At 34.2% G+C, this 17,530-nt stretch overlaps 1 protein-coding gene across 1 annotated transcript in view; it reads left to right on the top strand.

Moving 5' to 3' along the window:
- The window catches only part of LOC129226613 (dipeptidyl peptidase 3-like), a 93,552-nt gene that overhangs the window by 42,384 nt on the left and 33,638 nt on the right, over positions 1-17,530 (top strand). The window contains exons 10-11 of the mRNA XM_054861242.1: positions 2,022-2,152; positions 3,481-3,539. Of these exons, the coding sequence (XP_054717217.1) occupies positions 2,022-2,152; positions 3,481-3,539 (190 nt within the window). The remainder of the gene's footprint in view (positions 1-2,021; positions 2,153-3,480; positions 3,540-17,530) is intronic.

The following is a 17,530-nucleotide window of genomic DNA, read 5'->3' as shown; positions in this document are numbered from 1 at the left end:
GTTCAAGTCAGTAGCTAGTGGGCAGCGCTGCGGCGAGCTCTTCTAAGTGTTGCTGATCTGGAAAAAATGTATGAGGGTTTGATTTGTATATTAAATGGGAGGCGTGATAGTTTTGAATGCTTTTGGGAATTGTGTTTAAAAGGAAAACCTTCACAAAATAATGATCCTTTCGCTTCCTCGGAATCGACGTATACCAAAGAAGTATGTAAACAACGAGCTCACTGCACACTTTCAAAATCCCAAAGTACTACAAGGCAATACATTGAGGTTTGTGAAATGGTACAATCTTTCATTATTGGGCGGTTTACATCAACTGGACTCACATAGGTCATTGCAGTTGAACAAGAGTGCTTGCTTTTATTAAACAAAAGTGAAACAAATTTTGAAAAATCAAGTGAGTTTTTCAAAAATGACCTAGACATTGAGAAACTACGTTTACATTTGAATATGTCAGCCGATATCACTTATGAAAAAACAACTGGTCTTAAAAAACATGCATTAATTAAATTACCTTTTTACAAAAATTCTGTGCGTGTTGGCATTTATTATTTCCTTTTTTCAAAGCCAAAAAATATGTGTGAGGCTTGTCGAGTTTTCGGGGTTCTAATGTTGATTAAGTGACTCTAAAATGCTTAAAAAAACTTCGAAGCTCACTATTTTTTATCTCAAATTTAGAAAATTTCCCGCGGCAAGACCCCCCGCCCCTTTCACAATATTTTTTTTATTAAGTCGACATCTCTAGGAATTCCTTCCATGCAAGTCAAGTGCCGTACCTTTTTCAATGCCTCGCTACGGCACTGCACGGCTCCCCGTAGAAAAGAAAAAAGAACTGTCTCTTTCTAAGACAAGGGACGTCATCTAGTTGAACTAGAAAATTTGTATACTATTATTTAGATTGTTTTACGTTAAAAACGCCATGTCACATTTGTTTGTTTAAATTAAACACCAGAAAATATGTAAATTGACATTTTCAAGGTACAAAAATCTGACCTTTATTTTGGGGGGGGGGGACTCCGTGGGATTGCATAACCACCTAAACCCACGGTGATGTCAAGCCCCCTCAATAATTTTTGCAAGTCGGCGCCTCTGTACATTAGCTCCTGGTCTTTGGTTTCCTCAAATTTATCGACAATTAGGAAAATTGCTAATACTCATCTCAAAATCTGTCTGGAGTTTCTTTATTGTTCGGGGGGGTGGGGGGTTATCATAACGTAGATCGTAAAATATGCAGAATTTGCGAAAATATTTCTCAATTGTTGAAATTATTGCTGTCATTTTTGCTCCTCCTGTAAAAGTTTGCATTTAATTGAGATCTAAAGTTTTTATAAAATTTTAAAGCCGATTATTTTTTATTTTAAAGACTTAGCTCTAGATTTGCAATTTTAATTATTTGATGGTTCATTTTTCATTTTAACGGAACTTAAAGTATTGTTTCAAGCCCCATTTTGGTTAGAAATTAAATTATTAATTTAAAACTTCAACAATTTTGTTTTGGCAACTTTGACGAGCCCATTTGTTTTGATTTATTTGGCGAAATATTTTGCAATCACGCGGTGAATGATTACGCCATGATGCTCATAAAAAATATCATAGTTTTTTTGACTTTTTAGATTTTTCCCTTTACATATGCACGAAAATCTATCTTTATGCCAAATTTCAAGTATGTGAGACACTTGGAAGTTCGTAAACATTTTGATGAGTGAGTGAGTCAGTGTAAAAAATGACACTTTTCGGATAGTAATAATTCCATAACTATAAGAGGTACATTCATGAAATTTAGGATTATAGGTCTGCTAGGCAGCTCTATTAGACACTCAAAATTTCAATCACGTAGATTTAATAGTTTTTAAGAAATGAGGGAGTCAAAAGTAGCTTGAAATGGTTCGTGTAAGATACACACTGGCATATGTGTCGCCTGATTTCCGAACTTGGCTGACACACTGCCGTGTGTCTAAATGTGTGTATGATAGATCACAGTTTCTGTGAACATTTCTGAGATGTATATATTTTTAAATATGTAGAAGTATGCTGCTAACACAAATGAAGAGATGATGCTGGAACATTACATAAAGAGCTTTCGGACAGGTTCCCTAGACTCCCATAAAGATGGTTCTCGGTACTGGATCAAAGACAAAGGACCCATTATTGAGTCGTAAGTAGACTATTTTATTTTGCATGATTTCTTATATTTTCTATTTCTTTTCTGTTAATTGGTTCTAAACTACACTCAAACCTGTTTTTGTACGATCTTTTTTTGTGCCATAAATGAAAATTTCAATCAGCTTGGGACTGATTGATGAAAATATTTATAAGACGAGAGCGAGGTAGAATCTTTAAGTGACGACAGAGGCACAACGATATGAGGTCACTGTGACCTCCTAAAAATTTCCTTATTCGGGAAATTTAGTTGGACTATTCGGCAAAATTAGCTTGGTGAATTTTGATTTCATTTAAAGAAGCAGTTCTTAGTTATTTTGCAAGTTTTTGGGTTGTTTTCTCTGTGAGACTTTTTCTATGCGATTCCTATCCACTGCATTAAAAAAGTATTTTTTAACTGCATACTTTTTATAGCTACTTGTTTTGTGATTTTTTTTTTTTTTTTTGTGATATTTTTTTTCTTCGATCCCTATCTACCACACAAAACACATTTGAGCGTATTGGTATTAGTTAAAAAAATTGTTTTTTTTTTTTTTTTTAAAGCTAGTACAGATTGAAAAAGAAAGTTCTATCATTCCAGTAAAACAATACCAAGTTGATAATTTTGAAAACATCACCATAGTTTTCTGTACTCGTAATTATAATTACTTAATAACTAATCCTTATTACCAACGCAGTTTTGAAAACTTTTTGTTCTCTCCAGGGTTTTTTTTTTTTTTTTTTTTTAAATTTCATATTTGCTTTATTTTTTTGCATTTATGTTTTTAGAATGAAAACCATCTGCTATTTTCAGAATAAAATATTGCATCATTTAGGGAATAGGCCAGTGTTGCATAGTTTAAAATGTTGGTGCACAGATTTAATTTTGCTTTTGTTTCAATTTTATTGAGTTTCTTAATCTGTAAATATTTTCTTTGGATTAGAAAACAAAATGAAACAGTAGAAAATTAAAAGTGACAAAAATACCAGTCCCAACAATATTTGTTATATTTTTGTTCTACTATTGGTTCCATGGCACCTGAAAGTAAGCCATGTTAATGGATGCAATTTTTCTAGAATCGTAGGAGTGTCTGAAATGTTGGTACTAAAAAATTAAAATTTTTGATTTGACCTACTATTCTTCCTCTTGATGTCTATGAGCCATTTTTTCACAGGCTCCTAGAAATCAGTCTAAAATTTCATATAAGTTTTTCTTGCTCTAGGAAGAATTTTCAATCAAATTTTGCTGTGTTATAGAAACAGCAATTTTTAATTGATTTCTCTTTTGTGTAAATGAATGCAGCGAATAAATAGATATATTTAATTATTGTCTTTTGTTTACAGCTACATTGGCTTCATTGAAACATACAGAGACCCAGCCGGCATGAGGGGAGAGTTTGAAGGTAAGTTCTTTCTCTGCTTTTGTTAACCCGTTTGGGACGAACACTGCAAGTGTGCCTCAGCGGCGGCTGCTCATTCCATCCGAATCAGGCTTATCTGCGTTACGGCATACGCTACTCAAGAATCCGAACAATGCTTATGTGCGGCTTGGTTTCGGAACGAAATGTTTACTATCGGATGGCGTTACTTATCCATGGTCTGTCCAAATGATTAGTCTCGAGCATTAGTATTTCTCTCTCTGATGTTAGAATGGGGTCCGTCAAGTGCCTCTGATTTATCATATTTCGTGAAAGAAAATATAAACATGTGCTAGCAAGTAAAAAGGGGAACAAAAGCATACTCGTTTTGAAGCGGTTGTTTGTGTTGGCTATTGCAAAAGATGATTGATTCCCATGCAAATTCGTTCTGTGCTCGTTTGTCGAGTGCGGGCTGACGTGATTGACGTCATCGGCAATCGATACTTGCCTGGTCGGTGTGTATAAGACACGTGCGTTCGAAGGAACGAGTTGGTTGGAATGAGAGTGTGGGTGATTGTGAGGTTGATAGATGTTGATAGGAAAGCTCGTTTTTTATTTTTGTCTTAGACGATTCTGCCTTTTTAGTTATCTTGTAAATAGTTATGTTTGTTTTAGTGTTCAAATAAACCGTGAGTTTTTAAACGTAGGTTTTTCTTTCAAAGATTGCTCCCTGGATATTAAATGTTAGGAAAATTTCAGAAAAAGAAATTTTCCTAACAGTTTGTAGTTTCGATTCCATTTTAAAATGGGATTTCATGGGAGATGAATGAATGAATGAAATGAATGAAAGGGGGGCTCAACCGAACCAAGCACTGCGACCAGAGGTCTATTGTACTAGTCCCCAAACAGAAGTCTTAAAACAGACCAGTAGCTGAAGGAGAATACAGCAAACACCTAATAGGAATATCATGAATCTTGCATGGTTCACGCAAATGATGACCAAGGTGTTCAAACCTATAGGCAGAAAACACTTCACAATCACACAGGGTGTGAGTAATAGTTTCCTCCTTAAAGAGGTAACCTCTGCAAATTGGATCATTACTGATACCCATTATAGCAAGGTGCCGCTTGGAAAAGCACTGGTGCAATTGGCTTGTTGAAGAGCTTTTAATTTTTCCAATTAATAACTCATTTTGTTTAATTTGTTTTTAGGAGATTTCCACATTGCATGTTCAATAAAGCACATGCTTGGCCAAAAATTGCAGCAGATTTCAATCTTTTTGCATCTTGAAAATATTTCAATTATTTTGAAAGTTGGAATTTATTTCAACCTGTGCTACCCTATACCTACTTATTTTACATTTTATTTCAATAATTTTTTGAATATTTTTCCAGGATTTTGTATCTAAATTTTTGCAGTTACTTTTTAGGAGGGATTGAGGAATGTACAAAATTTTAAGCGAATGCACTCCTTATTATTTGATTTTTTATTCACAGTATTTTTTATAGTTCTTGTATTTGTAAAAATTAGCTTAAATGTTAGAAATATTCCCATTTCATATTTAATTTAATATTCGTGGCATTTAAAAGCATAATATAATAATATCGATGTGAAATATGTCTCTGGTGAATCATCTTTGTACGTCAAGTTGAATCTCCTGCATGGGTGCAAGACCTTCCATCTCATGACAGATTTCCGTCTTGTGCAAAATTTCCGAGACGGAGGTCAGGATGGAAAGAAATTCGATCAATTTCCTTCAGTTTTTACTTAAAAAAGAAAAACTGAGTGTTTGAAAAATATGCTTTAATTACTGGAGTGTACTATAACCACAAATTTACATCGACAATCTCAATTTTCCACCATGGTCTTGTTTTGTCTGCAACGTGCTTTTAGAGGAGTGGCTTTTAGACTCGTGCCACTTGACTTTTTTTCAGGTTGCTCTGTTATTTCCAACTCACTGCATTGCAGACCATGGAGTTGTTCACTATTCTTTCTGTTTTATCTAACTAATTGCCTCTATTTGAAAATTTAGCCTTTTCTCTTTCTATTTTCGATCATTCTTTCGCTTTTTTTTTTCATTTGTGATTTTTTTTTTGAGCAACCATGATTGCTTATTATTCTCACTTGACCGTCTTTGAGGTCCGTTTTCCTTTTTTCAGCTTGGACCAGGGGCCTCTGCAGCACTACCGCCCACCAGCGCGGCTCCTCTGATCCTGAGCACTGTCCCCCGGTGGTGGTGGCCATGTCCTACACACACGCACGCTCAACACTCATACACACACATACACAAACGCCTACGTGCATGCACACAGGTCTACGAACACACACAAGCCCACACACACACAACTATACACATGCATCGGCCTGGCCGATGCATCGGCGCCGATGGTTCAACAATTTAGCTATCGACATCGGCAGCCGATGTTAACTTCCAGGAAACATCGGCCCATCGGCCTTAAAAAACATCAAAAGCCGATGGAATTGGCCCCCTCCCCTCTTTATTCATAAATAATCCCTCTTTATTCGTAGAAAGGAAGTAAAGTGAAATGGATCAATCAGCCTTTAAATCCCTGACAATCTTATCATTTTATTTCTGTTTGATTTTGTTTGCCATCAGCCATCGGCTATCGGCCATTTGGAGGAAAACAATCGGCCATCTTTGAACAATCGGCATCGGCCCATCGGCCAAAAATGCCATCGGTCAAGCCCTAGTGTTTACAAATGTCTAAAATAATTGGGTATGCTTACAAAAAATTTCTGAACATAAGTTCCACAACTCGAAATTTCAACTTATGTGAGGAGTCTTAGAACGCATTGTTGTAAATCAAAGGAATAACAGTATAGAGGGCGCTGACTGCTCCCGATCTCTGATGTGCGTAGTTACGAGTGTAGAATAGAACTTTGTGTTGTTAAGTGTAGATGTGTTGTGATTGTTGTCTGAAAATAAATATGTGGTTTTAGAAATGTGTAAATATTCACTTAAAGGGTAACGAGGCAGTTTCGTAGTTGGATTAAACAGGAACTGGATGAATAGTCCAATTTAATATTTGGCGCCCGAACGTGGGACTACGATATTGAAATTAAAAATAGAGGTAAGTGAATATTTGAAAGATAAATTATGGAGGGTGATACAGAAAAATTAAAGAAAAAAAGAACTACCCTCAGATCTTTGACAACAAAATTATTGAATAGAATTGAAGGTTTAATTAATGATAGCAACATAGAAATAACTGATAAATTAGAAGAACTTAAAGATTTAAATGATCAATTGAATGACAAGTATGACAATTTAAAATATTTAAATAATAGTATAGAATCTGCTTGAAGAAAATGAAATCAAAGCAGAAATTACTGTAAGTGAAGATTATTCCGAAAAGATAATTAAATGGAAGTCTAGAATTTCTAGGTTATTAAAAGAAAATGCTAATGTAGAAACCAAATCTAATATTTCAAGTGAATCATTAAATACTACCAATTATGAAAGACCTGCAATTAGTAATGATTCCAAATGTGTAAAACTACCTAAGATTTCTCTAACAAAATTTTATGGTGATCCTAGTGTATGACTAGATTTTTGGAACCAATACAACACAACAATTCATGAAAACGAAGAATTAAATGTCATTCAAAAGTTTATCTATTTAAAAAGTCTTTTGGGTGGAGTAGCATTAAGCGCTATTCAAGGGTTTTCTATCACTAAAGAAAATTATGAAAAAAGTGTAGAGTTACTTACAAATAGATTTGGAAGGCAAGATATTGTTATTAATACTCATATGAATAAAATTTTAAATCTTGAACCAGTAAGGAATGCATGGAACACTAAAGCCTTCAGATATCTTTATGATCAATTAAAAATTAACATACGTTCATTAGAAGGTCTTAGTATCGATTCTAAAAGTGTCGGACATTTATTAGTTCCAATTATTTTAAAGATAATTCCAGAAAATGTTAGTTTGGAATATAACAAGTCACGTTCATCTGATGTAAATTTTGATTTAAAGGAATTAATTAAATTCATTAAAAAAGAGGTAGAATGCAGGGAAGCAAATAATTTGCTGAATGATTCAAGAAAAACGAAAAATGTAAATGTTCCTTCAAATTCGCGAAATGAAATTAAATGAAGCACAATGCATTCTAACCCAACAGCTGCGTTTTCAACTAGTGTTAATTTTAATTGTTGTTTCTGTAAAAGTAGTCATGATTCTTTTCTTTGTGAAAATATTCCTGCTTCAGAAAAATGAATAATATTAAAAAATGAAGGAAGATGCCATAAATGCTTTCGCCGTTCGCATTTAGGTTTTCAGTGTAAAAGTAAAATAAATCCTTGCAAGAAATGTAATAGCAGAACTCATCACGAAACAATTTGTTTTCAAAATCAAAACTCTTTTAAAGCGGGAAAGGAAAGGGAAAAACCCCTAGAAATGGATCATGAAATCCACGATAAACCGACAACATTAGTTGCAAGTATACATGAAAGGGAAAGGAAGAGTTCAAGGTCAGTTTTGTTACAAGTATTAGAAGCCAATGCTCATTCGGCAATAAATTCTGAGAGTATTTATATTCTTTGTGACTGGGCGTCTATGCGCAGTTTCATCACTACAGATTTAGCAGAGCGTTTGCATTTACCAGTAATACGAAAGGAACATTTAATTGTTTATACTTTTGGAAACCGCGATCCTAAAGAAAAAATCTATGATGTATCCGAGGTCACGCTAAGCCATTTACAGTTCCCAGATAGAACTCTTCAGATTGAAGTTTTGATTTCTGATCACATTACTAATGCCTATATGCCACCACCAGATGAATCACTTAAAAAGTTGTTGAAAAGAAACCGAATTTATCTTCCTAACTTGTTTAGCAAAAAGGATAGGGTAATAAATATTCTCATTGGGGGGGAGCTGATGTGTACTGGAAAATTCATTCGGGGAATATTAAAAGGTTGAATAAAGATTTGTATTGCGTTGAAACTCTTTTCGGATTTTGTGTATCAGGCGTAAGCAACGCAATTGAGAATAAAAGGAGTTCCATTATTCAGAATTTATGTTTCTGTGAAGATGAATTTATTAGTGATTTGAAGGCCAATGAAGTGTGCAATGAACTTGATTTAAATCGGCAAATAAGACAGTTTTGGGAAGTTGAAAGTCTAGGAATAAAATATACAGATGAAACTTCAGCTTTAGAATTAGAGACATTGGAACAGTTTAATTGGGATATTAAAGTTAAAAACGGAAGATACGAAATAAAATTACCATTTAAGGATGAAATTAATCTTTCTAGTAATTTTAATCTTGCAAGAAAATGTTTAGTTTCTTTAACAAGAAGATTTATTAGTGATCCGTCCTTGCTTAAAAATTATGAAGAAATCCTTCAGGAGAAAGAGAAGGAAAATGTGATTGAAGAAGTTAAAGATGTTGATACAAATTGCTGCTATTATATGCCACATCATCCAGTCATACGAAATGACAAGGAACCTACAAGAACACGAATTGTGTTTAATGCATCTGCTAAGAAAAATAATTGTTTTTCTTTGAATGACAATTTATTTGCTGGTCCTAATTTGAATTCAAATTTATTAACGCTTCTTTTGAAGTTTAGAAACTATAAAATTGGAATGATTTCTGACATAGAAAAGGCTTTTCTTCAGATATTTATTTCCGAAGAAAATAGAGACTGTCAACGTTTTTTGTGGTTTGATGAATTACCCCCAAAGAAGTTACAAATATGGAGGAACAAAAGGGTTACCTTCGGCGTAAAATCTTCTCCTTTTCATTTGGCAGGAACAGTTAAATATCACATAAATAAGTATAAGAAATTTCATCCAGAAGCTTATTCTGCTTTAAATGAACACCTTTATGTAGATGATTTTATCTGGATCTAACAGCATTGACGAAGCTTATGACCTGTCAAGGGACACCAGAGAAATTTTGAAAGATGCAAACATGAATTTACGAAAATGGAGAACAAATTCAAAAGAACTGTGCCGTATATGGGAAGAAAATGGATTTGAGAAAATTTCTGAAAATCTTATACCGATAAAAGTTTTTGGTATAACGTGGAATACAGTAACAGATGAATTTAAGTTAGATTTATCTCAACTGATGAAATCGTTAGAAGATGCAAAGAATATTAAAAGAAGTGTACTGCAACTATCTTGCAAAATATTTGACCCGATTGGGATAATAGCTGCATTCACTATAAGAATCAAGATTTTGTTGCAAGAAATTTGGGAACAAGGACTAGATTGGGATGAAGAATTAACTGAAGAATTGAAAATAAAGTGGGAAAAATGGATTTCAGAGGTTCCTCAACTAGAAAACTTGACGGTACCAAGATGCTATATTCCTTTTCAGACAAATGAAATTCGCTTTGAAAATGAAATTCACATATTCTGTGATGCGAGTGAAGATGCGTATGGAGCTGTTGCCTATATTCGCTACAAGGTTGAAGATGGAAAATTTGGAGTAAGCTTTGTAACGTCGAAGGCACGAGTTGCACCCGTTAAAAGGTTAAGTATACCAAGATTGGAATTATTAGCAACATTAGTTGGAGCAAGAATTTTAGACACGCTAAGGAAGGTATTTGAAGTTGGAAGTAATTATGTTATGTGGTAGGATTCAACAGTTGCTCTAAGCTGGATTCGCGGAAATGCAAAGCAATGAAAATCTTTTATTTGCAACAGAGTATGAAATTCAAGGCTTGACAAACCCTCAGAACTGGAAACATTGTAAAGGATCACAGAACCCTGGGGATATAGTGTCCAGAGGCTGTTGTGCAAATGAACTAGTGAATAACCAGAATTTATGGAAAGGTCCTTCGTGGTTGACATTACCTGAAGAAAATTGGCCAGAAACTAAAGAAATTACGAAGAAAGAAATTGTTGACACGGAAAGAAGATCGAAATATCAAGTGTTAGTGAATTATGTATATGAAGACGATTTTAGATTGTTATTGAATAAATTCCGTTCTCTGAAAAGACTGTACAGAATAACTGCATGGGTAAGAAGATTTGCAAGCAATGTAGGAAAGAAGAAAAAAGACAGAATTCTAACACCATTAACAGCTGAAGAATTAAAAGAAACTGAAGAGTTTTGGATAAGAAAAATTCAGTCAGAGTATTATGCTGCAGAATTAGAAAATTTGAAGAACGGTAAAACTGTTTCAAAACAATCAAGGATCCGAGATTTAAATCCTTTCCTAAGCGATAAAGGGATACTGCTGCTTGGAGGAAGATTGCAGAAGTCGAATTTGAGTTATGAGGAAAAACATCCGAAGATTTTACCATCGAAAAGTAAGCTCTCAGAATTAATTGTTAAGAATTGTCATGAAAAGGTTATGCACTCCGGAATAGACGACACTTTAATTCAAGTTCGTGAAAGGTATTGGCTAGTGAAAGCAGCACAGATTATCAAGTCAAATTTGAAGAAATGCATTATTTGCAAACGGTATAATGCACGTCCAGGAACTCAAATGATCGCTCCTCTCCCAGCACAGAGGCGTAGGAACTTTGTAGAAGTAGGGGGAGCTGGGACACAGTATAAGAAGTGTCTGGAATCTAAGGGGCAGAAGCAGAGGCGCAACCAGAAAATAATTTTTTTTTGGGGGGGGGGGGGGAGCGAGGCTTTTAAACGTTTTTCCCCATAAAAAATTGGCTTTAAAGCTTCCATCTCTTATTGAATATTGTATATATACAATTCTTTATGGAGAGAATGAGGTGATTAAACTTCTGGTTTTGAAAAGGAGTCGGTTAGTACTCGAAGATGAGCACGTAGAAATAGAGGTGTTTCGGGTCTCTCCCGGAAAATTTTCAAAATTCTTGTTCTAAAATCGAACTTATGGGTGATCTTTGATAATGTAAAGGGGAGAAAAGGTTCGAATACCCTCCCTGAAAATTTTTCAAAATTAATGTCTTAAAACGCGATTATATACCATATGTGTTGCCTTTAGTGAAAATATGACTCGAAAGATTGTCATCGATCGATTTTTCGAACGATTTACATCTCCGTCCCAATATTTCGAATTAGAAGTTCTAAAAGCGTAATTGTAGACAACCTTCAATGATGGCAGGGGAAAAGGCTGTACTAGGGCTCTACTCTGGAAATTTTTCAAAATTGAAGTCCTAATAGAGAGCGTTTTTCATGAAATAATCAGATGATGTAATCAGAAAAAGTTCAGAGGTTTCTTCTTCTTAATTTTTTCGAAAATTGTAGTTGCTGAAAAACGCGACTGTGAATCATATTTGTTGGCCTTAGGGGTCCAGCAATTTTTTTGAAATTAAAGTCCCAAAAACGGAATATTACATAATCTCCCATGTTGTTGGAGGGCAAGACATTCAAAGGACTCTCTTCCGGAAATTTTCAGGGAATTGAGCCTTGAAAACAAAATTTGAGGCGCTCTGTAATAATTTTGGAGGAAAGGGGAGGCTTCGACAGCGTAGCATTTAGAAGACTTTCTTATTTTCTGAGAACTAGAAAAAGGGGAATAGATGAAACAGGAGGGTGGAAAAACAAAACGTTGGATATGTGTGAAAATGAAATGTTCACTATATATTATATTGTTCAGATAAATTTTTAGTTTAAAGTCTTTGAGTCTTTGATAGAAACTATAAAATATTGTTGGCTTTTTTTCTGCAATAATAGATGAAAGGTAACAATTTTGGCATAAAAATATATCTGTAAGTGATGAAAAAATTGTAATTTTGAGAAAAAAAAATTAATTTGAATTTTGACATCTGGAATTCAAATTATGTTTTTCGCAATCACGAGTGTGTGTATGTATGTAGGCGTGTGTGTTTGTGTCTGTGTGCAGGTGTGAGTGTGTGGTAGTTGTGTGTATGAGTGTTTGTGGTAGGGGGGGGGAATGTGTATGTGTGTGTAGGAATATGTTTGTGTCTGTGTGCAGGTATGAGTGTGTGGGCAGTTGTGTGTATGAGTGTTTGTGGTAGGGGGGAGATGTATATGTGTGTGTAGGCATATGTGTTTGTGTCTGTGTGCAGGCATGAGTGTGTGAGTAGTTGTGTGTAGGTGTGTGTGTATATGTCCGTATGTATGCATGTGTGTGTATGTGTTTGTGTTTGTGTATGTGTGTAGTTGTATGTATGTGTGTGTATATGTTTGTTTGTAAGTGCGTGTATGTATGCCCGTAAGTGTAGGATATTGACGCTACCTGGAGATGGTTTTCGCTAGAGGAGCAGCATCGTGAGGATCCGGCCGACGGTGGTGCTGCAGAGGGTGCTGGCGGGAAAATAAAATGATAGCACATCAAAACAGTCAAATGAAAGCAATAAGCAATCGTGATTGCTCAGAAAACAAGAATAACTGTAACTTTGTAAAGTATAATCTGAGGGGTCAGATAACTTAAAATGAGATACAGTGGCTCCCAAAAGTGTTCGTACACCTTGAAATTTTGTAGTAAAATCAAAATAACGCAAAACTGAATTCGAATATGAAGTCCTTTTTTTTCACACCATTCCTATGCCATTCTGAATAACACCCAGTAGTTTTTTTTTTTTTAAATATTGCCTGATTTTATTTTTGAAATTTGTCAAAAGACGAAGGGTTAGAGAAAAAAATACGCCACAAAAGTCATTGCACACTGAAATATTTTCGAATAAATTCATAGTTAAAATTATCATAAGTTGTTTTTATATTATTTTTGCATTGTGATGACACACTGTAAAGTCATTTGGCTTTAATTTTTTGTTTATTTATGACCTAATATTCTGCTTATTATTTTAAAATGGCAGCTATGCGCATAAACCAAAAACACAATTCGAAATTTGATGTTTTTTCTCTCTCAGTAGCCGTAAATTGGTTTGAAATGTCTCTAAATTAGTTAATTTATACCATTCTATAGTGAAGTGCTTGATAAAATGCTTTAAAGACAAGAATCGGATCGAAAACAAGGTATAAGAAAATGTCAAATGCAAAGTTAACAAAGCGTAATCTGAGATTTACAGTTAAAAAAAATTATGAAAAATACATCTTTGAGTGATGAAAAATTTTCTGCAGAATTGAATGAAACATTTTCATTTAATTTCCCCCTAAAATTATTCGCCAAGTTCTCTGATTACCTGGATTAAATGGGACCTCTTCCTGCAGAAATTTTCTTGTTCGTACGAAAAACAGAAAGCTTACGTTTTTTGCCGTAAAATCAATGATAAATAAGCTCAAAACATTTTGGAACAACGTCTTACTTAAAGATAAAAATTAATTCAACATTTTGAGTTAAATTGTTGCATAATTGTAAATAGAAAAAAATGAGAAATTAAATCTAAAGAACTTAGTTGGGATCAGTTAATCTGGACGGTGAAGGTGTTCTTGTGTGAGGGTGCAGGACTTGGAAGTTTGAAATTTTTCGATGAATCATGCTGTTCAGTGAAATATTTTTAAAAAGAATTTTAAATTATTAGCCCAAAATTTGACAATCGGAAACAACCTCGTTTTTTTTAAATCAAGATATTGATAAGAAGCACACGTTTTGCGTTTGGTGCCTCAAATATTGTCATTAAGTTTAGAAATATCTCCTCAATCGCCAGATTTAAACTTAATAGAACATATTTGGAGATATCTGGTGGATATATTACGAAAATACACTATTGAAACGGAAAACGAATTAGAAACAGTAAGACTTGAAGTGCTGCTGAACACTTACTCAGAAATTGTTCAAAAAGAAAGAAAAAAAACAATGAAATCTATTCCCAGACGGTTAAAAGCTGTTGCTGATACTGCATGATATTCTACTAAATAATAACTTAGTAAAAAGTTAGATTATTTACTAGTTTTTTGACATTTTTTCAAAGTGTACGAAGACTTTTGTGAGGTCAAGTTTCTGGCACTTTTTGATTATTGATTTCTTTAAAAATCAAGTTTTAATATGTTATTAACAATTTTCATGTAGTTTTGTTAAAAAATAAATCATAGATCTTATAATTAAATATCCGTTCCAAAATATTAATGTTAACGAATCGATAATGGCGTATTTCATTGAAAATCGTAAGTGTACGAATACTTTTGGGAGCCACTGTAAGTTTTTGGAAAGTTGAAATTTTTTGAACAAGTTCAACATTATTTGAACAAGTACAAACAACTTTAGTAACCTTTTTTCAGTCATGTCTGGAGCACCTTCCATGTTATTCATATTTAAATGCCAAACTGGCTCATTATTATCTCTTTTTGTGATCATTGGACTAATGGCGAATCCGAGGGGGGGGGGCGGCTATGAGGCTGCAGCCACCCCCATACCAGAAATAAATTCTTTCACCCTCTGTCTATGCATCTTAATGTTAAAAAATATATATATATAATTTCCTACATCCATTCTATCTTTATCAATTAATTTGTTTTCGCTCTTCTTAAGGTTGATACACAAATTTGCAATAGTAACAGGAGTGTTAGTTTTCCAAAATTTCCCTTCAAATTTCTGAACTTTTCCCTTCCTGTTCCAAGTATTTATACATTTACTCACTGAAAGAAGGAAAGGAGAAAAAAGTGTAGATATAATAGCTACTTGTTTTTCTTTCTTTCTCTCTCTTTAATTTTCGTGTTTAATATCAATTCTTAAAATTTTGTCTTCTTTCTTGCTGTTTTTCACTATTTGTTTAACATCTTTCAGCTTTTCTTTCTTCTATTTCATTTACATCACCTTGTCAGCGTAATTGTTTTGCATCCTTAACAAGAATTGAAAATTTTGCCTTCAAATTGCATAACAAATATGTCTAAACGAATGAAAAAACTTTGAATATACATTTAAAATTTAGAGTTTTAACACTGAATACCAAATTTTAGATAATTTCAAATGTAACTCAGAAAGATTCATTAGTCATTAACACCCATAGATAGCAGATAATGATACAGAACACTTTCGTTTACATCGATAAACTTTGGTAATGACAAGGAAACCTCAGCAAGAATTTTAACTACCTCAGTCGTCCCTAGAACAAAATTCTGGATTCGCCACAGCATTGGACAAAAAAAACCGCATGCAAAACTAATAAGAATATGAACTGAACTGCAATGCCGCTCTCGAAAGCCGAAACACGAGCTCAAGGTGGGGAGCAAATCCATATTGGTACTGGTACTGATTTCCGCAGGCCGCGGGGTAGAGCCCACTTTTCCGCATTTCTGGAATCAAGAGATGTTTAAACATTAAAAAAAGGGTAAAGGTGAATTCAAGTGCACTGACCACTCCGTCTGCCCCCTGCTTTTGTTGCTTATTGGGTGGAAATTCCGAAATTCCTGGAAAAGGCAGATCACATTTTTGAAATCAGGTTTGAGGAAATCAATGTATGGCAATAAGCTGCAGTGCTGGAATTTTCCGGGGGAGCTGAGCCGATTTGATATATTCCAGGGGGAACTCAAGCTCCCCCGGTTCCGACGCCTATGTCCCAGCAGATAGGATTGAACAGTCGCCGCCCTTTGCTACAACAGGATTAGACTTTGCTGGCCCTCTCTATGTGAAAAACAGTACTAAAAACTATTATATTATTTTGTGCACATGTGCAGTTACAAGAGCACTGCATCTAGAATTAGTCACTAATTTGACTTTGGAAATGTTTCTACTTGCGCTTCGCAGATTTATATCCAGAAGAGGACTTTGTTCTATCATTTACTCGGATAACGCAAAGACATTTAAATACGCTGAATCAGAGTTACAGAGAATTTGGAAGGTGATTAGTGATCCTAAAGTATAGGAATATTCTTCTTCAAAGGGTATCATCTGGAAGTACATCGTCCCTAAAGGAGCGTGGTGGGGTGGATTCTACGAGAGAATGGTGCGTTCAGTGAAAACTTGATTGCGAAAGACAATTGGAAAATCATCTTTATCAACTGAAGAACTAGAAACTGTTCTAGTAGAGATTGAATCAGTCATTAACTCTCGTCCATTAACATTTACCAATTCTGATGCTAATGAACCGCTTCCTTTAACGCCTGCTCATTTCCTTGTGGGAAAACGTCTTATGTCTTTACCAACTGTGAAACTGACAAGTGATGACATCAACAGTACTACAAGTAAGGTGTTAATAAAAAAGATTAATTATTGCGAAAATATTTTGAATAGATTTTGGGTAAGATGGGGAAAGGACTATTTGCTAAATCTGAGATCTGCAAATTTAGTGCAACCGAACAAGTGTTCCGAGTTCAAGGTAAACGATATAGTGTTGATCTTCGATGAACATTCTCCACGCAACCTATGGAAATTAAGTAAGATAACAGAAACATTCATAGGTAGAGATAAAAAAATTAGAGCTTGTACTGTTAAGACTGAAAAAGGTGTTCTCAGACGTCCAATTCAACTGCTCCGTAATTTAGAAATTCCTAACTGAACAGTGAACATTGTTTAAAATGTAAAAATTATTGTGGAACTCTAAAAATTTAATTGAGTTATTTACATTTTATTCATTAGCTTAGTTAATATTTCATTTGTATACCAGTATTTTATTTGTTTAATATTATGCATATTGTTTATCATGTAAATCTGAGAATTCTGAACCAGTTGTTCATCGGGGGCGAGGATGTTGTAAATCAAAGGAATAACAGTATAGAGGGCGCTGACTGCTCCCGATCTCTGATGTGCATAGTTACGAGTGTAGAATAGAACTTTGTGTTGTTAAGTGTAGATGTGTTGTGATTGTTGTCTGAAAATAAATATGTGGTTTTAGAAATGTGTAAATATTCACTTAAAGGGTAACGAGGCAATTTCGTAGTTGGATTAAACAGGAACTGGATGAATAGTCCACGCATCCCTCGCGTAAGTCGGGATCCGACTGTATTTTCTAATATTAAGTGTGAATATTTTTCCTCTTTTGTACAAAATATATTGTTTAATTTTGGTACTTTTAGTTATAGTAAACCATATTTTTTATTTTTATTGTTAACTATCAATTATTTTCATCAATTTTTTTTTGTTATGATTAAAATTGATTTTTGTCATATATTAAAAAATGGTTTCATTTCTGCATTAAGTTTACATTTTATCCATGACTATGTAATGCGTACTTTAAAAAATTGCGTATTAGGCTTAGTGGGAGAAATTGCCC

Source organism: Uloborus diversus, chromosome 7 (genome assembly GCF_026930045.1).
Source record: "Uloborus diversus isolate 005 chromosome 7, Udiv.v.3.1, whole genome shotgun sequence".
NCBI lineage: Eukaryota > Metazoa > Arthropoda > Arachnida > Araneae > Uloboridae > Uloborus > Uloborus diversus.
Note: the sequence above shows the minus strand (reverse complement) of the source record. Positions and strands in the feature narration are given on the sequence as shown.